This window comes from Mus caroli, unplaced genomic scaffold (genome assembly GCF_978045245.1).
Source record: "Mus caroli unplaced genomic scaffold, Mus_caroli_1 scaffold_11, whole genome shotgun sequence".
Classification (NCBI taxonomy): Eukaryota; Metazoa; Chordata; class Mammalia; order Rodentia; family Muridae; genus Mus; species Mus caroli.
This window is the reverse complement of record NW_028227266.1, coordinates 104182392-104208170: the sequence shown is the minus strand read 5'-3', so window position 1 is coordinate 104208170 and position 25779 is coordinate 104182392. Positions and strand designations below refer to the sequence as shown.

At 43.7% G+C, this 25779-nt stretch overlaps 1 protein-coding gene across 3 annotated transcripts in view; it reads left to right on the top strand.

Annotated features, from left to right (window-relative positions):
- Window positions 1-25779, top strand: part of Nek11 (NIMA related kinase 11) — a 259470-nt gene that overhangs the window by 35278 nt on the left and 198413 nt on the right. For all 3 annotated transcript variants that reach the window (XM_021171349.3, XM_021171347.3, XM_021171348.3), the window contains exon 3: window positions 16319-16484. In XM_021171349.3, coding sequence (XP_021027008.1) covers window positions 16319-16484 — 166 coding nt within the window. The remainder of the gene's footprint in view (window positions 1-16318; window positions 16485-25779) is intronic.

Here is a 25779-nt window from a genome sequence, read left to right as displayed (position 1 = left end):
AACAGATGCAAATGGCATTATGGGACCTTCTGCTTTGCTAATGATCTAAGACACTAGCATGCTTCATCTGTTTGTTTGAGCAGCCACAAGTTACACTGAGATTGCATCTCTCTTATAATAAAAAGGGACGTCATAAGTATTGTCTCTTTGACATCATTTAATAGGGTGTCATAAGATGGTCTAAAATCAAGCCGGGCGTGGTGGCACACGCCTTTAATCCCAGCACTTGGGAGGCAGAGGCAGGTGGATTTCTGAGTTCGAGGCCAGCCTGGTCTACAGAGTGAGTTCCAGGACAGCCAAGGCTATACAGAGAAACCCTGCCTCGAAAAACCAAAAACCAAAAAAAAAAAAAAAAAAAAAAAAAAAAAGATGGTCTAAAATCATGATATAGCATGACTAATTGCTTCTCTCCAGTCTACCCATCAAGTAATGCTCTTACGAAAAGAAATTAGGTTAATTTGGCATGTTCCTCATAAGCCCATGTGAGTCCTGTTGGCTGCCGCTGCATGTTTGAGAGGCTCAGAGCCATCTGTTTAATCACCAGCAGTTCAGTTCTGCCAGAGACTGTGTCAGGAATAGTGCTGTATGAGTTTTGAAGCATAATTTGGATGAAAATTGGGACACATGCCTTGGAGGGAATAGTACCTCTCCCCCCTTTCCCAATTGTTCAGATTATCAACCATGTTCAGAGAATGAATTTTCAAGTTGAGCTCACTGTGTGTAGCTCATTGGACTCCAGTACCATACGCTTAGAAGAAAGCTTTCCAAATTGGTGAAGTACCAGGATTCAAGAGGTAAGGTCTTAGCCTGACAGTAAGGATATGTAGCTCTGCTTTCTTTTCTGCTAGGAGGCTGAGGCAGGAGGATTGAAAGCAACCTATTGAGACCCTGTCCTAAATAGACACTTGACCAACTCTTTCTCTTTGGTGGAGGGCTTTAACCTTAATGTTTTATTTGTACAATTTATTTTTTGAGAAAAGAATATTATGTAGTTCAGGTTGGCTTAAAATTGCTGTGTAGCTGAGACTGTCCTTGAACTTCTGATCCTCCTACCTCCACATTATAACTGCTAGGGCGAGAGGCATGCTCTACTGCATGTGGCTTTAACCTCTGTCTATCACAGCTTCTTTATGTTAAAAATGGGAGTATTTTTTCCTTTCTCACAAAGAACTCCAGGCAACTAAGAGCTGCTGAGGGAGAGGATTGGTGTCTCTTGAGCATTAGCCCTCGGGTACACTAGAAAGTGGTCATCCCAGAATTCATATACAGCAATGATAAAAGTTTACTCAATACTTTATATTTATGTATTTGTGGCTATATATGAAATAGTAATAAAGAAAAAGAGGTTATCAGTTTGAAAGTGGGAAGGCCTTGGAGAGGATGGAAGAAGGGAAAGGGAGGGAGGGAGGGGGTGATTTCATTCAAATGTATTTAAAGAACGTTTTAGGTGGAAGGTCATGGTGATACTCTGAAAGCACAGCTCAGGTGTCACGTCACCACTCCATGTGAGGTGTTTGCTGGTTGCCACCATTTACACCGTTTTTGTGAGCTGACACTCTGTTATAATTATCTTAGATCTTGCTCTTTATTTTTCTCAAAAATTATTCTATCTAAGGAACATGTAAGTTTCTGTGGTTTTTGTTTTGTTTTTGTCTTTAAATTTAGGGAATATAGAATATTGCTTTGTGGCCTAGGCTGCCTGGGCTTTGATCCTCCTGCCTCAATTCCTTTAGTGCTAGGATTATAGGCATGTGCACCTCTGTGCTCGGCCGAACAGACAATTACTGCTCTCCATCACTCTGACTAAAATTGAAACTGACTTATGTCACAAGGAAACAGAGATTGAAATGACCTCTTATAATAGGCAAGGATTGCACCCGCAGGTTCCTGTCAATAGCAGCCACAGTATGGTTGGTAGTAGTGATGATAATAATATACTTTATGAAATTTGGGATTGCCTTTGAGCATCAAAAATTAGTAACAATGGCTGAAGAGATTCCCGGTCTTTAGAGCACTAGCTTCACTTACAAAGAGCCAGGGTTTGATTCCTAGCACCCACATGGCAGCTGACGACCACCTGTAACTCCAGTTTCAGGGACTCTGATGCCTTCTTCTGGCCTCTGTTGATGCTGTCACACACATAGTTCACAAGCATGTGTGCAGGTATGATGCCTATATGTATAAACTAAAAAATCATAAGTCTTTAATGAGCAACAATTGTTGGCCAACGCATCTGTATTCTTTTCCTCATTTCCCTTTCCCACCTATTCTCATTGTTCGTAATTCTCTGCTTTAGTATATAAATTATGTCAAATTACCTGAGGAATAAGGCTGAGTATAAATACATTAATATTATAAATTGTGCAGTAAGTAATGTTTGGAGGGTCAGTGGGAAGCTGTAATTTGTCACTGCTGGGAACAGAATGAAAGGAAGCCAGTATAAACTGCAGTTAAGAAAGTTGGACCAAACTGTACGGACTTTCTTACTGGTAATGTAAAGCTTCCAGGTTGCCAGACACGGTAGTGCACACCTGTGGTGCCAGCATCCTGGGCTGTGTGCTGAGTGGCTGTCCTCCACTATCAAATGAGATTGCGTACTTCACTGGCTTTCAAGGGGCTGTGTGCCCTCTGACTTGGCCTGCTCTTCAAATTAGCCCTGTTTCCTCTGGCTTTGGGGAGTCTAGGGCTATTTGATACCCTTATCCCTGGCAGGCTTCTGGAGCCCTAATTACTTATAGCTTTGCTACTTAAAGTGTGGTCTCTGAAGAAGCAGCCCAGGCCCTTGTTAGGAAAGTAGATTCCCTAGACCGGGCACACCAGAGGCAACATTTAAAAACATTTTTAATGATCTACAGTTTCTGTGCTTTTTAATGAGATACAGTGTGTTCATGTATGTGAAGGTCACCAGGGGTCACTGACATAGTTATCACCTCAGGCATTTATCATTTCTTTGTGTTGGGGAAATCCAAAACTCGCTGTGCTAACTGTTATAAAATATATAATTATTTTGCCAGTAATAGCTGTGCTTCTGTACCATAGAACATTAGACATTATCCCTCCCCACAGCTGCAGACATGCGCCTGTCAGCCATCTTCCTCCATCCTTCCCTCCTTCACCTTCCCCAGCTCTGGCGCACACTATTCCAGAAGCAGTGTTTAACAGCTCTGTGGTGATTAGTATGCAGTGTAATGTGAAGACTGAGTTACAATCTGAGTCTCTTGTTAAAGCTATAACTGGGTATCACACCTTAGGTCCAACAACTTTCTTCCCGCCGCCGGCATCTGAACGTGGAAACACTTAGACTTATCCTCAAATGAACTCCAGAGACTAGAAACAGAACTGGTCAACACAGGGGACTTCCTTTTTAGTGTCCTCCCCTAAGAATTACACATGACACCATGATCTTATATGTGGTTCCTCTGGCCAGTGTGGGTGTGCAGCATGAAGTACACAGCCCTTCCTGTGAGGTCCATGTAGTGCTCAGAGGCCAGAGTCCTTTCTTCAGCTAGGCTCCCCTCAGCAATGAAGGCTTGTATAAGTCAGTTATACAGGTTAGTCATGGTCCTCCCCAGCCTAAAGCCCCCTAACAGTCCACAGTGGTTTCTAAATGTCCTGCAAAAAAAAAAAATGAACTGGCATCTTGAGAAACTAGATATTTCCTAGTTGTAGACTCTAGTGTGACTCTGTTAGTAGGTGAGGCATTGACCCTTTAGGTCAACAAAGCAGACTTATTTTAGTACAGCTGACCTGATTTTCCTCACTTTCTCATCAAAATGAAGAAGGGACTGGGGAGATGCCATGCAAAAACCCCCTCATGGCTGTGAGCTTTGTAGTTCTCGGCCGTGTGTGTGTGTGTGTGTGTGTGTGTGTGTGTGTGTGTGTAGGTGTGTGTGTTAGGTGGATTCCCAGAGCTCACTGGCCCTCTCGTTTAGCTCATCCATGAGCTCCAGATTCAGTGATGCGACCCTGTGTCAAAAATCCAGATGGAGGATGATAGAGGAAGACATGTGATGTTAGTGTTTGACTTCTACATGTGTGGGCACACACACAAACATGTCCATATGCATACATCACACAAATCACAAGCAAAAATATAAAAGCTCAAATGTATTAAAAACATAAGGAACAATGTACTTCATGTTCAAATTCAGCACCATCATGATGATGAAGAGACTCAAATTTAGAATTACAAACTTTAAAAAAGTTTACCTTTTGTAACAAGACTAGCACCTGTTACAGATACAACTATGGGATTTAAATAAATTTAAACAAAATTGTTAAACTCTGGATGGTGGTGATGATGATGGTGGTGGTGATGGTGGTGGTAATGGTGGTGGTGGTGATGGTGGTGGTGATGGTGGTGGTGGTGGTGATGGTGGTGGTGATGGTGGTGGTGGTGGTGGTGATGGTGGTGGTGGTGGTGATGATGGTGGTGGTGGTGGTGGCGATGGTGGTGGTGGTGGTGATGGTGGTGATGGTGGTGGTGGTGGTGGTGATTTGCCATGTTGGGGATGGATCTCGGGATCTTGTGCATGCTGGGGGAAGTGTTCTTACCATTGTACCATATCCCCAGCTCCAAAGCTCAGATTTTTTTTCACATTTTGTATTTGAGAAAAACAAAATCCTGCCTCCAGCAAGGTAATTTGGTATTACCTTAAGTAGTGCTTCTGCTTGTTCTCGTCAAGAAAATGAAGCTTTTTTTGTTGGTTCTTAAAACTCAGTTTGCCTCTGTATCCTGATTTTCTAACAGTCTTTGAGCCACATCTGATCGTCTCATTAAAGTATACAGTTCTAATGTTTTCCTGTAATATTAAAAATAAAAGTGTGGAATGAATTATTCATGCCAATATTGCATTTTACATATTAACCGAATATTAATTATGAATTTGCATCCTATAACAATCATATCAAAAGATAACCCAATTATCCATGGTAAATTATTTTTTCATATCCTTGCTGACATTGTTATGCTCCTTAATTTCCTTGCCGACATAAACAGAATCTGTTTGCTTGAAACTCAGTGCTTTTTAAAGTGTGAGCAGTAGTTACTATTGCTTTGCTCTAATTAAAAATCCCAATACAAGCATCTTCCAGGAAGAAACGGTTCATTTTGAGTGTTCAGGCTGTTCAGGCTCTCATCTGTTGCAGAGAGTGACCTTGAACTTTAGAGCCTGTGTCAGGCTTCTAAGTACTGGGATTCCAGGAATGTGCCACCGGGCTTGCCTCAGTTTGGCACTGAGAAGATTGTCTCTAAGTCTCACAAGATAATTAACGAAGAGGAGACACAGCCTCATTAACGCCTCGTCAGAAAGAGGCTCGTATTCCAATCATTATATGTGGTTTTTGTTTTTGTTTTATTTAATGCTAAGGAGAGGAAGAAAGTGGGTGGCAAGTTTGTTCTTTAAAACATGTTTTAGATATCCTAGTCATCAGACACTGAAGAGCCCTATGACTAAAACAGGAAAAAAAAATTTCTTACCTATAGAGACAAAAATGTCTTCTTTAGAGTCAGTGATTGGTGGTAAGCATATATACTGCCTCTGCCGAGATGCGCATTAAGATCATAGGTGACATTTCAAGGAACAGGACCTTCCTGGCTGGAGGTCCTGTCATTGCCTGATCTCCGAGACATGCTTACCTTTAAAATGAAGCAAAAACATACTATTCTATCCCCAAATTGGAAAATAGATGGAATAAAGGTGTAGGCATAGGAAAACGGTGCCCTTGCACTTTCTGTGAGCAAGATGACTGCACTGGGTATCACCATCTCTGCCGCATGGTGACATGGCCGAGCAAAGCTGTGCCCACTGCCATTCACCTCTGTTTCTCTTTGTTTGTGTTCATGTTATTGTCCACTCCCATGGTTGTGTTTGCGTCTAGGAAAGCGCTCCTCCAGTACATACATTAAAACCATATTTGTTAAATAAATTTCCATTTTCTGATTGATTCTCTGCTCTAAGGGTCACTGAGGGCTCATGTGGAAGACCTGTGACTTATAGGTCCTTTGATCCCAGTGCTTGGGGTCCTGTTCATTTTGATCATTCAGCCATCAGCAGATGCTATTGGAATAGCTTGTGTGTGCGAGGGATTGCTGGCATGAACAAAAGATGATAATCCTCAGCCAGAGAAAGACAAAGAAATAAATGTGGACTTACACGATGTTAGAGTTCTGTGGTTTAGTGAATTGAAAAGTGAGCAATGTACAAGTCTAGTTTTACTCAAGCCCACAAGATGCTTCCAGGAATGGAGAATTCTATGGCAAGTAAGTATGAGCCTGGCCTTTGAGCACCAGCACGTGCAAGAGTTGAGAAAGGCTTTGCTATGAAAGCTTTTCTCAGTGCTTCCATACAAATAAGTGTAGAATCTCCATCAAGGACACCCGCTGAGCATCAGCCCCATCTCTAGCTAGGACACATTTATTTTCATTATCTGTAAAGACTGAAAAAAAAGACACTGGATTTATGGGTAGTGATTTTTTTATTAGGCAATACACATCCTCAAGCTCCCGCTCCTAAACGTTCTACTTACTCTGTGCTCCTTAAAAGTGAAACTCAACGTGTAAAATGTGTTGTAGGGCCAGCCTTGGAAACGTAATCCTGACCATACTCAGAAGTAGTGAAATTGCTACAGAAAAATGTCTGCAGTAGTTCTGTCTTGCCTCTACTTGTATTGTTATTTGCTTTATCTATTCATCGCCCTATCAATGATCTATCTGATCATCTATCTAATCATTTACCTATTCCCTTCTATCCATTTGTCATCTTACTATTTATCCATAAACTATCTCTATCATCTATTTTCCTTCCTTCTTTCTTTCTTTCTTTCTTTCTTTCTTTCTTTCTTTCTTTCTTTCTTTCTTTCTTTCTTTCTTTCCCTCCCTCCCTCCCTCCCTCCCTCCCTCCCTCCCTCCCTCCCTCCCTTCCTTCCTTCCTCCCTCCCTTCCTTCCTCCCTTTCTTCCTCTCTCTCTCTCTCTCTCTCTCTCTCTTTCTTTCTTTCTTTCTTTCTTTCTTAATTTCTTTTTTCTATCATCTATTCATCTATATCTATTTTCTGTCTATCTGTCTGTCTGTCTATCTATCATCTATCTACCTATCAGTCATTTAACTAGCAATCATCAATCAATCTATTGATCTATATCTATTGTCTGTCTGCCCGTCTAGCTATTATCTACCTTTGTGACACTTGATTTCACTTGTCTAGGAATCAATATGTCCTATTATTAGCCAGTTTTCTTAGCTTTTGTTCTATTGTTGTAAAGAGACACTATCACCAAGGCAACTTATAAAAGAAAACATTTAATTGGGGGCTTGTTTATAATTTCAAAGAATGAGTCCATGACCGTCATGATGTGGAGTGTAACAGCAGACAGGCAGGCGTGGTGCTGTAGCAATAGTTGAGAATTTACATCCTAGTCTACAGGCAGGAGAGAGAGAGAGAGAGAGAGAGAGAGAGAGAGAGAGAGAGAGAGAGAGAGAGAGAGAGACAGAGACAGAGAGACAGAGAGACAGAGACAGAGAGAGAGACAGAGAGAGAGACAGAGAGAGAGACAGAGAGAGAGACAGAGAGAGACAGAGACAGAGAGACAGAGACAGAGAGAGAGACAGAGAGAGAGAGAGAGACAGAGAGAGAAGAAAGGAGAGAGGAGAGAGAGAGAGAGAGGAGAGAGATCAGGAGAGAGACAGAGAGAGAGAGAGAGAGAGAGAGATCAGGAGAGAGCAACCAGGTATTCAAATATATGAGCCTATAGGGCCATTCTCATTCAAACACCACACAGTTTGAATCTGAAATGTTCCCTGAAGTTTCAGGCCCCCAGCTTGTAGCACTAATTTGAAGGCTGTTGTGTCTTTGAGAGGTGGGGGGCTTTGGCTGGTAGAAGTAGGTCCCTTTGAAGCCTATGCCTCCTGTTCTGACTTGTTCTCTGTTCTTTGTGAACAGCTGCTCAGCCTCCTTCTTCTCCCACTAGGGACAGAGCCACTCACCCTTCCTCACCACCACAGACTGAATCCTTCTGAAACTATGAGGCAGAAGGGACTTCTCCCTCCCTTAAGTCGTTTCTGTTAGCTAGGCACAGCATCGCAGAGTTAACTGAAACACCCGCCATCTGTAGGAATATGGATACAGTAGAGCAGAATGTAAAACAGGGACCGTTCCTTCATACTTATCCTTGTGAGAGGTGGGGTTGGGGTCCTGTCTGTGTCTTCTGAGCATATAACATGCTCTGTGCATATGCTCAGCCTACGCTGGCAATACCTACAGTTCTGGGTCTCCATTGTTCTATCAGGTTAGAAGGGTAGGGACATTCATGCTCCCAGAAGCAGTCCTGTTGAGTGAGTGGCCCTAGGGAGATATGAGCAAATGTCTCTTCACCTCTGATAGGGCAACAATGACAGACCAAAAAAGTGCTTTTACTTAGGTCTAGTTGGGCGAGTCAGTTTTTGGGGGGTGACTCAAAGGCAGCTGCATCACCGAAAAACCCACCTGGACTTGGGTAAAGACTGGCGCCCGCATGAGAGCAGCTACTTCAGTCTGACAAGTCTCCCTCCTCTCTCCTAGAAGGGAGCCATTCAATTTGGAGGAGAAGTTGGAACACAGGCAACCAGGGAGTGATGGGAAGTGATGGGTTCAGAGCAGCTCCCCATCTCTGGTCTGTGGAGCAGAGCTCTGAGTTTCGCAGTTGTCACTGACTGTCAGCATAACATCACAAAGCCAAGGCACCGATATTTGTCTTGGTAACTATCTTGATGATGAACCCTGTAATGGCTTCCTCCCCTTCTATAGCTCCCCCTTTCATGTTTCTGTCACTCTCTTGCATTGACTAATTGCACACAAACCCTTGGTCTCAGGACCTGCTCTCAGGGTTGCCCACATGAAGAGCCCTCAGAGCAGAGGAGTGCTTACTGGGGATTTGCCTCACTCTTGTTCTGAAAACATGCTGGAGTTTTCAAGGCTCTTTTGGATGGAAGTTGGCGGTAGATGTATAGGGAGAAAAGGAAGGACTAGTTAGTGTAGCTGATGGCTTGGCGTGTCTCTTAAGAGGTTTCGTCACCTTAGAGTCTTTGATGGATACATCTTTATCATACCCCCTCTTCCCAGAACTCAGGGGTCACAGGCGAGAAGGGACAGGAAGACTGGAAGAGCCATATTGGAAGCCACAGTTCCAACAACACAGTGTTTTCTGGGTGTAGTGGGACAGCTGCACATATAAACTCACAGCCCTTGAGACAGTGTGCACAAAGTCTGTGTAAACTTAAGCCAGACAAAAATTCCAGCCTGGAGGGAGGAAGTTGGCACAAAGTCCCACCTCTAGATGAGGAGCATTGGTAACTTACAGTTGCCAGGAATGGGGGAAATAGTTTTTTTTCTAAGGGTATGTTCCCCAGTAGGTTGACTACATACCCAAGACTATATGGGCAGCACAAATCCGACTCAGTGAACTTTAAAATGTGAAGGTACAAACTTGGGTGGGTCTGGGATGGTGGTAGGTCTCGGGTGGTGGTAGGTCTGGGATGGTGGTAGGTCTGGGGTGGTGGTAGGTCTGGGATGGTGGGGTAGTTCTGGGATGGTAGTAGGTCTGGGAGGAGTTAGGGGAGGAAGAGTGAATATGATCAAAATGCACTATACGAAATTATTACAGAATTAAAAATATTGTTTTTAAAAAATAGAATATCTCCTCTCAGCAAAAGCCCTTATCCACATTTTCATATTATTTAATGTAAAAAGTACTTCTGTTTTAAAAGCTATATGCTATTGACTCTCATACCCTATTCAAAGACTAAACCTACAGCCATTTTTCTACTGAGTATTGATTTGTATTGGGAAAATAGCAAAGAGCGATAGCTTCACTTTTTGGTTTGTAGGATTCACCTGTTTAGAACTTTGCACAAAAGTCAGGGTCCTGGCACTTGAGTCTAAAGAATTTTGCTTTCCCTTTCTCCATGATGAAGGTTAGGGTTCTCAGCCTCACTCCCAGTTCTTCTGTAGGTTGACCATGAAGTTGACAACGGTTTTATACTTGCTTCCTGTGCGCTTGAAAGGCAGGAGCTTTAGTTACCCTTTTCACATTTGTGTCTTCAGCACACAGCATGGTGTCTGCCACACAGAGGGCAGTCTGTAGACAGCGAGGTAACAGAAGTGTGAAATGTCCTACCTTAAGGTCTCTCTGGTAGTGACAGTCTGGGACCCTGCACGGACCCTGGAGTCTGATGTCAGCAGCCTGCTCCTCAGCTCTGTCTGCTGTCCTTGTTTTACACCATAATGTCATTGGAGCCCCTGCCAGACCAAGGACCCTGCTACAAGCTTGTGATGAGAGGAATATACAGGAGGAAGTAGGATCCCAGTCCTCAAATGAGCGAAGATCAAGATTAAATTGTTAAAAAGCAAGAGTCAGCTCACGTTTCTGCTGTGTAATGACCCAGTAAGGGATTTTGTCTTTTTATTTTACCAAGGGCATAAAATATACTTTTTTTTTCTTGTCAAAGGAAGAAAAGCATCAGCAATAAAATTCTGTCTATATGATTTCCCCATCCTGGAATTTTCCCTCCAGATTTAAGTATCTTGACGTTTTGATTTTTCATTAAAGAAAAGTCAGTGTACTAGCTAAAATTATCCATCTCTGCCATTGTTTATACCTCTACACTTACTAAGTTATATGCTGTATTAAAGAAGATGAGATGTTATTCAAACAGGAGGTTAATGCTGTTGTGATAACTCCTGCTAAGTAGGAGAGTAACACTGTGGCCTTAAACTTCCTTTAGAAGAGCCTAAGTTTCAAGGAAAAGAAGAAAGTGAGTTAAGCCTCTGCTGGCTAAGTTCTGACCACTTCAGATGTAAAGTGTCATAGGTAGCTCTCAGCTGTTGTAAAAAGGTTGGGGGGTGCAGGGCAGAGGTCCTAGCATCACCACTGATATTGCCAAACACCGGCTTCAACAAGAGGAAAGCCCTGCCCACCACATATGTAAGTTCTTCATATGGCTCAGTCCTATGTTCAAGTCTCAGTTCAGCACAGCTAATTTCGCAGAACATGGACCACTCATCAGTGTCCGACTTAGGAGAGGCTGTGAGGGTGTGGAGAGGGGCACAGGGGTTGTTGATCAGTGTTTGTCACCTGGAGAAGGCGGGATTCACCTCCCAGGGAACTACTTCAATGTAAGGAAGCTGTCTGGAGATGGAGCATTGCTGCAGTGACAGATATGTGCAGCCTTGATGGCTCGAGCAACCAGAGGAGGTAAATGGAGGTCCTTCTATTTAAGAAAGACATAAAAAAATGTCTTAAAAGATTTAAGAAAGGGCTATCTTAAAACTCTTCTTTGCTAAACATTTAAATGCTGAATTTTTAAAATGTAAACAAATCCCCAAACTTCTTGTTTAGTTAAGTTTAAAACCTATTTCCTGTGATTTTTGTCCTAATACAGTGCCTTCCTAGCCCTGATGCCAGAAGACTTCAGATACTCTATCCTAACGTCAAAACATTTGTGGTGGTTTGAATATGCTTGACCCATAGGGAGTAGTACTGTTAGGAGGTGTGGACTTGTTGAAGTAGGTGTGGCCTTGTTGGAGGTGTGTCACTGTGGGTATGGGCTTTGAGACCCTCCTCCTAGCTGCCCATGAGACAGTCTGTTCTTGATTTCCCTTATATGAAGATGTAGAACTCTTAGTTCCTCTAGCCCCATGCCTGCCTGGATACTGTCATGCTTTCTGCCATGATGATAATGGACTGAACCACTCAACCTGTAAGCTAACCTCAATTAAATGGTGTCCTTTATAAGAGCTGCCTTGGTCATGGTGTCTCTTCTCAGCAATGGAAACCCTAACTAAGATAGAATCCATCTCAATTCAAGACTTAAAAGCATATATTTATATTGCATCCATGCACACATATCTTTATAGTTTAATATCTGCCTTTCCCAGCTCCCACATGGAAGGGACCAGAGCTACACAATGCTCATGTGCTGGCACAGTTGGTGAGCATTTACCACTGTCTGCAGGTGGATGTTGGATGCTAACTCACAAAGCAATCGATCCTAGTTCTGAGTTTGCTGGAAAGCTGTTGGATTGCATCCACCGTCCTGCAGGCCTCTCTTGAGATGTTGGTATTTAGGTGAGGCTCACACAGGATCCTGGATATTCTAGAGCTCTCTAGGGTACATGTGTTTACATACCACTTGAAGGCCCTTCTACAACTGGACACAGAAGATTCGGGTTTCTGCACTATGCTCTGTCTTAGAAAGAATGTGCAGGCCTTCTGCTCTGAGCCCTCTTGTACATCTTGGATTTCTAATGTGGCTTCTTTCCTGGGCCTGGCTTCCATTTCCTTTTTATTTTCTGACCCTGTCATACTCCCTGGTATAGAGTACCTCTTTCTTTTCTGAGGGTGGAGACAGCTCACCCACTGTCCAAGCGTTCGTCCAGATTCTTGCTTTTTAGGCTTGTCTCATCTCCTGGACATCCAAGGGCCAGAGATCTGAGTTCAGCTTTTGTAGTGGTTCTCTCTTGGACCTGAAGCAATGTCTGTGTCTGGTTGAACAGGGAGATTATAGAAGAACACATAGACAATGGAGGGGGGAGATAATACATGATCAGTCTCTCAGATATGCCATCTATCTGTCTCATTTGTAGAAACAGTAGGATGATTTTTAAGGGAAACAAATTGGTGACAGTTATCTTAAATTTCAAAAGTCACTTTCCAAAGTTTGTCAGTTTACTACAAACTCTAGAAAACAACATGCCACTCAGGCAGGAGAAGAGGGCGTTTGCAAAACTAAGCTGGGTCTTCAGGGACAGCTCTCCTTTCTGCTGTCATAGTTTCCTCCAAACAGTCAAGAGTTTGATAAACTAAGTATCTGTCATGTTATGTAGGGAGGGGTGACAGGCTGAAAGCCACTGAGCAAGCGATGAGCTGCCCTTGCCATGGCAAGCCTCCAGATTGTCTTCAGTGAATATGGCTCTTATGTGGATATGCCACCAGAGTTCCTTCTTTTGGTCCAGTAACTGTGCTTTTAGGCAAGGAGGGCAGAATATATGTGTGTCCCCTACAGACAGTATGGTAGACACCAACTATCTTAATAGGCCAAGCTTTATCTGCTAAGTTATGGGCATATTCAGTCTTATGCTTTATCATTGAATGGTCAGACAGGGACTGGGCACAAAACTGTGGAAAATTTCGTATTGTATTCTGTAGTGGCTGATGCTTGCCTGGAAAATAAGCATGTTCAAGCTTTTTATAGCACATGTTCCTTCCCAGCAAGAGAGCCATTGCAAGTCTGTGTAAGGCTTTTATATTATTATGCTTAACCACTGTGACTTTTACAGTTGCATGCCAGCCAGAGCATGGTAAATTATCAAAAGCACTATGAAGATGTCATTAAACTGCCTGCTGCCATACACCCTTCAGAGGCTAGAGAAGAAAGTGTGTCTTTAGATGTCATTCTTTTTTATTTATTTTTTTTATTTTGGGCATATTAACAGTCTGAAGTACCACTTATGAAAACAGGCCTGTCCCTGCCCCCTCCCTCAAAAAAGTCTTAATAAAATAGTTTTTCTATAGATTGGTACCCACCATGCATTGCTGTAGAATCTGTTCCATTCTCCAGGAAGGAGTCCTAACAGGCTCTTTGGCATCTAATGAAGCCAGTGTGAGCACACTGCTGGTTAAGGAAGAGAACTAAATGTTTATAAATGATTTTTAAAAATTCCAACATACTGAAAGACTCCTGTAAGTAGAGAATAGAGCCCAAAGCCTGTGCACATCTTGGAAAGAGCCCCACACCTGCCACAATCCTGTGTGGGAGCTGACAGTTCTCTGTTGGCTTTTGTTTGGGGATGAGAGGAACTTAAAATCATGGACTATGGAGAACCTTTAAAATGAACATGCTAAAATGCTTACATTGTAAGAAAACTGTATTCTCTATGATGTTGTCTTAGAAGGGTTTTATTCTCAGAGTTTAGAGAGGAGAAACACATTACTGTGTGAGTGTGTGTGTGTGCACATGTGCGCATGTGCATGCATGTGCATGTGTATTGGTCCAAAAGGTAAGTCAAGTTTAATCCCCTAATACTAGAGGACAAGGGAATTTTCTCATTTTCATATTTATTCTTTCAACTTGCAGGGTAGAATGTCTGACTTAGAATTTTCATTTCATGTGTGTGTGTGTGTGTGTGTGTGTGTGTCCATCCATGCAGGTGTGTAAGGAGGTCAGCGGTTGGCATGGTGATGCCTCTCTCAATCACTTCTCCATCTTCCTTTTTGAGATATGGTTTCTCACTGGATTTAGAATTTCCTGATTAGCCTGGCTGGCTGGCTGGCTGGCTGGCTAGCGAGGCCCTGGGGCTCCTTTGTCCACTCTCCTCAGATTATCCCTGACATTTAGGGATCCAAGCTCAGGTCCTCATGTCACCTCTAGGTCCTGCTGCTACTGCAAACATTTAAACCACAGATTGTGCCCCAGGAACACATGCGAGTGTGCTGACTATGCTCCCAAAGCTCTCATGCCTCACGTCTGACTGAGTAGCCAGGGTTAACATTACCGGAGGCAACTTCTGTTCCTTCACAGTTACACAGCTGGAGAGAAAGGTTTGCCCTAGTGAATGAAAGGCTTGTAGCACACGTTTTAAAGAGTGGTAGGAGCCTCCCTGTTTAGTGAAATTGAGGTTAGTAGCTAGTTGGACAGAATAAACAGTGAATTGAAAGGACCTTCATTGAGAGAGGAAAAACATTTCGCATCTCCAACTTTATTATGTGTTGTCAAAATCTAAAATCTTTTGGCCCTTTGGTTAGATTCCCCTTCATCTTTTTTTTTTTTTTTTTCATAGAAAGCACACACACACACATTTTCCAGACTGGTTTATCTTCTACTAAGATACTTAGAAATCTTGAGTGCACAGTAGAGTTGTGCAAGCTTACCCCCGTTAAGACAGGAAAAGTGTTTTTGCCACTTGTCATTGTCAACTTTTTTGGTAAGCCTTTCGTTTATTTTTCTCTAACAAGGGTAAACTGATATTCATCTTCCATCAGTTTATATCACATATAAATTCGTAATGGTGGGCACAGTGGCATAAACAGATCTGGGATTAGACCCAGTGATTTGGGTAAGGATGTCTCCCAAACAGAAGGCCAGAAGTGCATGGGCACACCAGCGAGTCTGCCAGCCTTGTGCACTCCATATGGCAAGGGCAGAGTGAACACCTGTTAGACATGGCTGGAGTCTGCCGGCAGTCGAGGAGTGGCTGTGCAGGCTTTAATTAAGAGTTTCTACTAAGATGCCAAGGTAGTGACTCTTAATAGTTTTTGCAAAGTGTTTTCTAGCAGGAGTCCTGCAGAACTTGCCTTAATGAGCAGCCAGGCTCCCTGGCAATCAGAGGCATCTGTCTGCAGAGTGTAATTGGCGTGCTAAAGTGCTGTCCCCAGGCGATCTAGTTTACAGTGTGGTACTATAATTGGTTTGCTCATCAGACTATTTTTTTTTTCTTGGATGGGGAGAGGTAGTGTTTTGGTCCACTCTTCATGATGCTATCACACTTTTTTAAATTAATGATTTGGAGAGCTAATGAGCTCCTCTATTTATCCACGACAGAGATTCTAAGTATCTCTATCAATTCTTCAATGTTTTTAGTTAAAACTTTTGTCTTCCGAAATCCTGCCAGCAACAGAGCATGGTGTGCCAAGGACAGTTAGGAGAGAAGAGAAAGAAATTGCGCATATGGACTGACATTCAATTGAAACGTTTGGGAGCATTTTAGAGTAGAGGGAGGGATTGAGAGTGAGTGAGCGAATAAGAGAGAGAAACAGAGACAGAGACAGAGACACAGAGGCAGAAGCAGAGAGACAGGGAGATTCCATAAACCACAGAGTGAGATGTAGAGAGGGAGTGGAGGAAGGAGGAGGGTGTAGAAGACAGGCAGAGAGAGAGAAGTCGTGGTGAGTGCAGATGGGCAGCCACAGACAAAATGGATCACACGGAGATGGAAACAGATGCTGTGAAAGAAACCGAATGTCTTATGGGATGGAGGGGAGTGCCCCACTGCACTGCTCCAGGCTCCATGTCTGCCCTTATAAGTCATAGAGTGCGCAGCACAATGTGGCCTTCAGAGGCTGTGGAGCACCATGGTACTGGGTGGGACAGGCAGGGACCCAGGGCCTCAGACCCATAGCAGGTAGAACTAGGCCCTGGAGCAGCTGATTATTTCCTGGGCATGGTGAGGGGTTCTGTACCACGTCCTTCCAACAGAGAAACAGACTTCTCAACTCTTGATGTCTTTCTTTCTTCTCCTTTTCTTTCTTTTTCGTTTCTTCCTTTGCTTTTTATTGTTTTTTGGCCACAGAAAGGTACTGAAGGAAATCTCTGTTGGCGAATTAAATCCAAATGAGACCGTGCAGGCCAATGTGGAAGCTCAGCTCCTCTCCAGGCTCCATCATCCCACCATTGTCAGATTCCACGAAAGCTTCGTGGAGCAGGAGACTTTTTGCATTATCACGGAATACTGTGAGGTGAGACTCTCCTCTCTAAAAATCTGTTGCATGACAAAAATTTTATATAAAGAGACATCTTAAAAATCCTGTTATCAAACAGTAAGTTGAATTATCTATAAGCCTGGAGTCTCCTGTCTCATAGCTCAGAGGAGTCTTCTCTAAGTAAGTGACCAAACTCATTCCTAATGATTATTTCTCTCCCTTTGGCAAATCAGTCAGAGTGCGCTATTTTAAGAAGAAATGTCTGTAACGGAATGCTTTTACATATATGGGGGGGCATCTATGCCCAAACCTCCTATGATAACATAACAAATGCTTAGTTATCTATCTAGACTCTTAATCTAAGTATAGTAGAGGCGAAGTCTCTCCTATTTATTGACTTGTGAATTATGGCTTCAAGTACGCGCAGTTTTCTCAGCTATTCTCTGTTTACTTGAAGTAAGAGCTTTGTGTTTTACTGAGCCTGAAAGGATCATGAAGCTTAGAAAGCTGAGAGAGAAGAAGATGGACACCAGGAAACTGGTCTGGATCTGTGAATCTCCAGCTCCGAGGTTAGGTATAGGGTAGATGAGCAGGATATCTGTACTGGGCAGAGCATAATAGAAGATGCCATGCTTAAGGTTGTGTCGAGATGATCTGGGAGCCAGGCTACCCAAATACTTCTTAGGGCACTAGAAGCTGTAGAGAATGAAAAATTAGAGAAATTATGCTGGGAAGAAAGAAGTCTTTTTGGAGCAGAAGGCCTGCTTGTTTGGCTAAGAGACTTTGGACAGCCAGATGGAATCTGAGGGTGCCATATGACTGGGAGGCAGGAAGGAGGGTAGAGATTGTTCCCAAAACAGCATTGCAGGGGCTGAAGAGGTGGCTGAGGTTAAAGAGCACTGTCTGCTCTTCCAGAGATCCTAAGTTCAATTCCCAGCAACCACATGGTAGCTCAGAAGCATCTATAATGAGATCTGGTATCTCTTCTGGCCTGCAGGCATACATGCAGGCAGAACTATGTATACATAATAAATCTTAAAAAAAAAAAAAAAGAAAAAGAAAAAGAAAAAGAAAAAAAACACCATTGCAGCTTTACCCATTTGCTATACCCACTAAGGAACCACTAGTCAATTTCATCTAAATGAACCTGAGTATTCTCAATTTGACCTTTCTTCTCTCTTGGCTTGTTCCTTCTCTGCTTTGAGGAGAGGGAGGGAGAGACAGAGAGGCAGAGATATAGACACACACACACAAACACACACACACACATGTATTCCGGGGGGGGGCGGAGCTTAGTAGTGATGAAACCAGTTGCTTAGGTATGTAACTTCTCTACCTAATGGGTTGTTAGGAAAGTCAGTAAGATGATGAGTGTAGGGTGGGCACATTGAATAGCCACTTCGGGAAAATGTGTGTCCAATATTTGCAAAGTTATAGATATTTGGATATGTAGCTATGCTCTAAATGATCTGTTATCATTTAATACTTTTTCTTCTTTAGCTCTTTTAGTTGATAAGCTTTCACTTTTACAAATAACGACAGCTCCTACATGTGATGATTGGTTTCCCCCACTGATGACCTCGGCTTACTCACTTACTTGTAAAATGTTGATATATTGCCTTATGCAATCCATACTGCTCCCAAGTTCACTCTGTAGCCATAGCTGGCCTAGAACTCCTGCACTCCCATCTCCATCTCCCAAGAGCTAATAAGATTGTAGGTGTTGGCTCCCATACCTGGGGCACATTCTTAAAAATGGTCTCCTCATCTTAAAACATCTTAAAGGGAGGTAGGTATTGCTCAGTAGGGGGCTCGGGGAAAGTGAACAGGCCTGTAGCCCTGCCTTCTGCTCTTGTCCCCTCTGCTCCACATGACGTTTGTCTTTGAAGGGTACTGTTTAGTTTTAATTAATTTAAAATAAAGTGGCCTGTGCAGCTAGTGACTGTCCATGCAGCAGCCATGGGTGCCATGCTCTAACTTTCTCTGGCAAGGTTACTTTTTACCTTTTTTTTTTTCTTTTTTAATTTTACGATAATTTTGAGCTTCCAGGCAGTTTGTGAGACTAGGACAGTGATCTCCTCCATCTCATTCCCGTAGACTTCCCAGGTTTATTGCTAGCTACACCCCACATTTCCTTCTCTATTTCCCTTTTCCCTTTCTATACACTCTAGCCTTTTCCTGAACATCTCGAAAATAAACCTGTTGTAGTGTGTGTCTTGAACTGCATGAATGTCTCTCAAAGGCCTGCATGATACAGAGGCTTAGGTACCAGTTTATTGGAAAGTGGTGGAAACTCTAGAAAGTAGGGCCTTCATTGGACTTGCAAACTTTATATGCCCCAATACAGGGGAATGCCAGGGCCAAAAGAATGGGAATGGGTGGTTAGGGAAGTGGGGGGGGGGGTATGGGGGACTTTTGGGATAGCATTGGAAATGTAATTGAGGAAAATACGTAATAAAAAATATTAAAAATTAAAAAAAAAAAGAAGAAAGTAGGGCCTTAGGACTCTGGTGTCATTCCTTGAGGGTGGCATCAGAGTTCTGGCCTCCTCCTCACTCTGCCCTCCCCAGATGCCCACCCTCTCCATGAGGAACTTCTCTCAGCCGTGCGCTTCTCACCAGAACAGTCTCCCTCACCACAGCCCCCAAAGCAATAGAAGCAGCTGACTACTGACTGAAGCCTCTGAAACTGCGAGTTAAAATGAATCCTTCCCGCTTTCAAGTCGATTTCCTCGGGCGTTTTGTCATAGCAACAGAAAGGGAGCACAAAGTTCCAGGTCAAAAGCTCCCTTGTCCCAAACAACTACTGTGCCCTCTAAGACCACGGACCCTCTCATTCCTAACCACAGTAAAGTGATAGGAAGTCAGGAAATTAGCACCGAAACAATGAGCATGCAGGCCACCGACTCTCAGCGGTCTATCACCGATCTGATATCTGCAGCGGCGGCTTCACTTGGTAACTTGGTAGAGATGCAGAGTCCTGGCCTGAAGCCCAGCCGCGCTGAATCAGACATTGTAGGGGTGGGGTTCAGCCATCTGTGTTTTGACAAGCTCACCAGGTGAGTCTGAAACAAGCTGAAGTTTGAGAACCACCCATCTAATTCACAATCTCTAGTCAAATTTGCTCATTTGTTCCAATTATGTCCTCAGAAAGGGCATTTCTTTAAAAAATGGCTTTTGTCAGGCCGGATCCAGTGAGGATCTGCATTAAAAATTATCTGCGTTAATTTTTAAATGATGGTTGGTTTCCATAGACGAAGTGGCTCTCCAGGGAGGGGGTGTTGCCATGGTGATGGCTGCCAGCTGCACTGCACAGCTGCTGGGCTTCCAAGGGTCTGTGGTCCTGAGCTGTCAGACTGGCTCTTCCCAGGCTCCTGAGAAATGATGTGTGCCCATTGCTCCCTCCTTGTTTCTCAGCTTCAGATGCAAATTCACTCTTAACTCGATCAGGCCTGATGCTATCCTCTTCTTAACTGAGGTAAAATTACTGATATAGGAAATACATGTAACCAAGCCTTGATCTCCTGAGAACATTGTCACCACTGCAGTAGCTCCTCTTCTTATCTCCCTGTTCCCCTTTGCTGATTTACTTTGGGACCTTTCATGTCTGTAATATATTCATGCATCCCTGACATGTTCAACCTGCTGCTCAACCCACTGGGCATCTCAGAGTATGTGTGAAAAGTGAACAGCTAGGGGCTGAGGAGATGGCTCACTCAGTAAAGAGCCTGCTACAGGAGAATGGGGACCACAGTTTGCATCCCCAGAACCCATGTCAAAATCTAGGTATGGTGCATGGGGAGATGGGGACAGGTGGAGACCTAGAGCTGGCCCATCTAATTAATCAATGAACTCAGAGCTTAGTGACAGCCTCTGTCTCAAAACATGAGGTGGGTGAGAGGGAAAATACCTGGTGCATACACACTGTAATGTCTATTCCTGCTTGTCAACTTGACTATATCTGGAATGAACTAAAATCCACAATCCAGAGTTGGAGGGCTCACCTGTGATCCAGATCTTGAGGCTGGAAGACACAAGTTTCTCACCTGGATCTTGGCATGGAGATCTTGAGGCATAGTGGCCATGAAAAGCTTAGGCCCAGGCAAGGTAGTACACACCTTTAATCCCAGGAGACTGAGGCAAGGGGATCTCTGAGTTCAAGGCCAACCTGGGACAAAACAAGTCCCAGATCCAGGCATGGTGGTACACACCTTTAATCTGGGCCACACCTTCTGCTGGAGGCCTACATAAGGACATTGGCAGAAGGAAGATTCTTCTTTGCCGCTTGCACTTACCTGCCAGCACATCCGTTGGAACTGACTTCTAACTGAAACAACTAGCCTCGTGGGACTGAGCAACTACTAGATTCTTGGACTTTCCAGTCACAGCTGACCATTGTTGAGGAGTTGGACTACAGACTGTAAATCATCACAATAAAATCCCTCAATATACAAAGACATTCCATATGTTCCATGACTCTAGAAAACCCTGACTAATATACACATGTACACATACACACATGCACACACATGTACATGTGCACCCATATACCCTTGAATATACACACTACAGATGAACATAATAAATACATAAACAAAGCATCCACCAATTGGTATTGTAGTACTATAATCTCAGGATGAAGGAAGCAAAGACAGGAAGATCACAAATTCAAGGCAAGCCTGAGCTGCAGTACAAGGCATTGTCTGATAGTTCCAAAGCTACTGAAGCAGCAGAGCGTTTCAACAGTGGGTGTTTCCTGTCCTCCACAAAAGAAGGACATGGTACTATGCGTCCTCTTTGTCCTTCCTCCACAGTCCCATATGTCTCATCTTTGCTTAGGCCATTACTTATTCTAACGCTTTCTCTTCCTCACCCCACATCTTCAGGTTCTACCTAGATTTCTGGACCCTTCAACTGTTCCCTCTTCTCTCCCAATCAAAGACTTCCTTTTGTTAGGAAGACTGTCTTCTCCCATGTGTAGTGGAAATGTCAGGAAGTCACTGGAAGGAAGTCATTCCCACCCCCATGTCTCTAGCTGCCGAATCATTTTTTTTTTATTTTGCATGAAAGCTAGCATAACATCATGTGCATTGTCTCAGACTCCAACATGCGAGCAATATCCTCATTCATTTTTTTTTAATCACATCTTAGGTTGAACCATGAAGCTAGCACCCACGACATTTCTTTTTGAAACATTCGTATTAGCTGGTATAAGTCATAGAGCAGAGTGGGTTTCATTGTCACGTTCCCAGAAACACTTAGAATGGACTCTTTCCCCCTCCCCACCAGTTCCCTTTCTGCTTTCAAAGGTGGTGCCCCTTAGCTGGCTCGCTACCATTTCCTCTGAGCTCCCACCGCATTCTGGCAGACACAGATGATAAAAGAGAAGAATGCTGGCACATCCACCTGACACATATGTCACGTGAATTTGTCCTACTGTATGGCCACATCAGTGTCCTGCACCAGAGACCTGTGCAGTACTGCCTTTCAGGTCTTCCATGCGAATGAATGAAGACAAGAGTCCTAGAAACCTGCGCATTCTGTTAATAGATGCAGCAGGGGTTGAGAGCGTAACTCTCTAGGAGAGAGGGGCAATGGCGGGAGAGCATGTAAGCTCAGAAAGAGCTAGAGCAGTCAGACTGTTCTGTTCTTGTTTGGTGATGGAAACAGCTACAATGTCTACATCAGTGTCATGGTCATTCCAGCCCTTGACTGCACATTGGGCTCACCCGGAGACCTTTCAATCTGCCCGAGCCTGAGATCCACTTCTGGTAATCTCACTTATTTGGCCAGGATATTGCAGCTCGGCAACAGGATTTTGAAAAATCTCTCAGTGATTTTAATGGGAAGCCAAGGTTGGCACTGGGGGTTGGGGGGAGTACTTATTGTCAAAATAAATGGTAAAGGAAATCCTGGTCAGTGCTTAAGATCTCATGAGCCAGGATGGGGCCCAGAGCTGAGAGCAGGGGAGTCTGGGCCAGCCTGTGGGTGTAGCTGATGACCAGGCCTCCTGTGTCATAAACATGGAGACAAAGTATAGAGCAGAGACTGAAGGAAACCGGAGATTGCCCTACCTGGGGATCCATCCCATCTACAGTCACCAAACCTGGACGATAGTGTGGGTGCTAGGTAGTGCTTGCTGATGGAAGCCTGATATGGCTGTCTCCTGAGAGGCTTTGCCAGAGCTTGACAAATACAGAGGTGGATGCTTGCAGCCAATCATCGGACTGAGGCCGATGGAGGAGTTGGAGAAGGGACTGAAGGAGCTGAGGGGGTTTGCAGCCCCGTGGAGGGAGCTCCCTGGGACTGGACCACCAACCAACAATACACATGAAGGGGCCCATGGCACTGGCTGCAAATGTGGCAGAGGATGACCTTGTTGGACATCTGTGGGAGGAGAAGCCCTTGGGCCTGAAAGTGTTCGATGCTCCAGAGTAGGGGAATACCAGGGTGGGAAGGTGGGAGGGGTGGGTGGGGGGGGAGCACCCCCATAGAGGCAAGGGGAGGAAGGATGGGATAGAGGGTTTCTAATTTTACCCAGCCCCTCCTCCTTGTCCCCTGAGCAGCTGCTTCCATCCTGCTCCTTACATCTCTGTGGAAAGAAAAGTACAGGCCATAGCTCTGTGGAAAGAAAAATATGGTCCCTAACCCACATGAGCTTCATGTCACCTTGGCAACTCCAGTTCTCATGGCTTATGGATAAACTGGTGTTCTCTATTATTTATCGGCTCTTTCTGAGCTTGCCAAGAGTCTTTCCTGAGCCCCCACTCTGTGTCGGGTGCAGTTCTCAGATGTAGTTTGGGGGTAATGGGGATGATGTGGTAACTGCTTTGTTTCCCACTGCTGGGGACTTGAGCCCAAGACCTTACACATGCAGGGAGGCGCTCGATTCCTGAGCAAAATCCTCAGCCTAATGCCAACTTTCTTCAATGAATTTGTCTGGCAAGTTAAATGAGGCATTTCTATCAATGACTAAAATAGATTGTGTCACAAGAAGGGTAGTTACAAATAGCTTGGCTGTGGACTGTGGGAACTTGGCTGGGGCTAGCTTATTATATTTGAACTTGAAGTGTGGGAAGGATTCTGTCAAGTCGAGTTGGGACATTAAAGTCAGAGGAAATGGCACCGAGGTAGAAAAGTGGGAGACATGATTTACTTCACCTTTGAACACAGCGTGTTTGCAGCTGAACACATCCCCTAGAGTTAGCCACTAGGGTGTTGCAACACAGTGATGGAGACATGGACAGTATTTTTTATTGAATTGTGTTTCCTTGGTGGCATCTGTACCTATGTCATTTTCTTTTGCTGTTGTGTGTGTGTGTGTGTGTGTGTGTGTGTGTGTGAGAGAGAGAGAGAGAGAGAGAGAGAGAGAGAGAGAGAGAGAGAGAGAGAGACTCATAGATATCTATTTTATTCTATGGGTTATATATAGCCCAATGCTAGTGTTATCAATTCTGTGGTTCAGATTGTTTTAACTGTGGCTATTGAGTGCTTCTGTGACTTTTAACATTTCTCCTTTCTTTTATTAGAGGGAATGAAATTCCTTTTGATATAGGGTCTACTATGTAGTTTAGGCTGGTCTAGAACTTGTAGTCCTCCTGCCTCAGCTCCCAAGTTCTGCGATTACAGTCATGATACAGTCTTGTACTACTGTGCCTGGCTTAGAAGTGAACTTTTTTATTTTTCAATAAAAAAATAATTTAGCACACAAAGCATTAGAATTCATCTTGGGGCTTTCAGATAAAATTTATTTATTTATTTATTTTTGATTCTCTTCTCTCAATCCTGTCCCCATCCCTCTGAGCCCTGTTTGTACCCCCATCCCTCCATAGCTTCTCTTCTCTTCCCTCATCCCTGTTCCCATCCCTCCAGAGCATCCTCGTGCTTGCTTGTCATCAGTCCTATTTCTAATGCTCTCACCAATACCACCAAATTTTTATCACTTCTTGTCTAATTAGAAGTGATTTTTAAATAAAGGTTTATTTATGTGTCTATTTATTGATGTGTTTATATACATGCTTGTGTGTGTGCACATGCACAGGTCAGGAAAAAAGTTTTGGGTGTCCTAGGCTATCAGTCTAACTACTCTGAGGTAAGCTGTTTTCATCCCTGGAGCTTGCATTTTCCTGGTTCCATTAGAAATTCGTTCCTTCTTAGAATGGGGAACAAAATACCCATGGAAGGAGTTACAGAGACAAAGTTCAGAGCTGAGATGAAAGGATGGACCATCCAGAGACTGCCCCATCCAGGGGTCCATTCAATAATCAGCCACCAAACCCAGACACTATTGCATATGCCAGCAAGATTTTGCTGACAGAACCCTGATATAGCTGTCTCTTGTGAGGCTATGGCAGTGCCTGGCAAATACAGAAGTGGATGCTCATAGTCATCTATTGGATGGAACACAGGGCCCATAAAGAAGGAGCTAGAGAAAATACCCAAGGAGCTAAAGGGGTTGGCAACCCTATGGGAGGATCAACAATATGAAATAACCAGGACCCCTTGTGTCTCTAGCTGCATATGTAGCAGAAGATGGCCTAGTCGGCCATCAATGGGAGGAAAGGCCCTTGGTCTTGCGAACATCATATGCCCCAGTACAGGGTAATGTCAGGGCCAGGAAGCGGGAGTGGATGTGTTGGGGAGCAGAGCGGGGGGAGGGGGGGCATAGGGGACTTTTGGGATAGCATTTGAAATGTAAATGAAAATATCTAATAATTTTTTTTTTAAAAAAGAAAGAAATTAGCAATCCCAGAAAGCCTCCTGACTCTGTTCCCCCTGGATCTGGGGTTACAGGCATGAATGGGATACCCAGCTTTTCACGTGGACTAGGTGAGCACCAATTCCTGTGACTGCACAGTAAGCACTCTTAACTGCAGAGCTGTCTTTCCAGCCAGGAGTTTTCGTTCATTGCATTTTACAACTGAAGCTACAGAATCCTGGGTGGAATGACTTTCTGAAAATCGTATGACTGGGTATTACTGATTTGTGGAGGACCAGGACTGGAGCATTTGGGAGACTTCTCATTTTTCTAGCTTTCACTCACTTATGGACTGTATCTATAAATAGTCTATATGTATATTATATATACAGGGAAACATATAACTTATTTTCTACACAAATGCATTATTTTAATGTAATGATTATTATTTACTTTCAACAGAAGACTAGACTAGTAGTCACAGCTCACAGCTATGATGTTTCTTCAGGTACCATCCCCTTCCACAGTCTGCTGTTTACAGGAGAAAGCCATTCCTCTGTGTTTATCATTTTGCTGTCGATTGGTAGCTATCCTTCATGGTGTGGGCTCACATCAGACATCCAGTCATTGATCT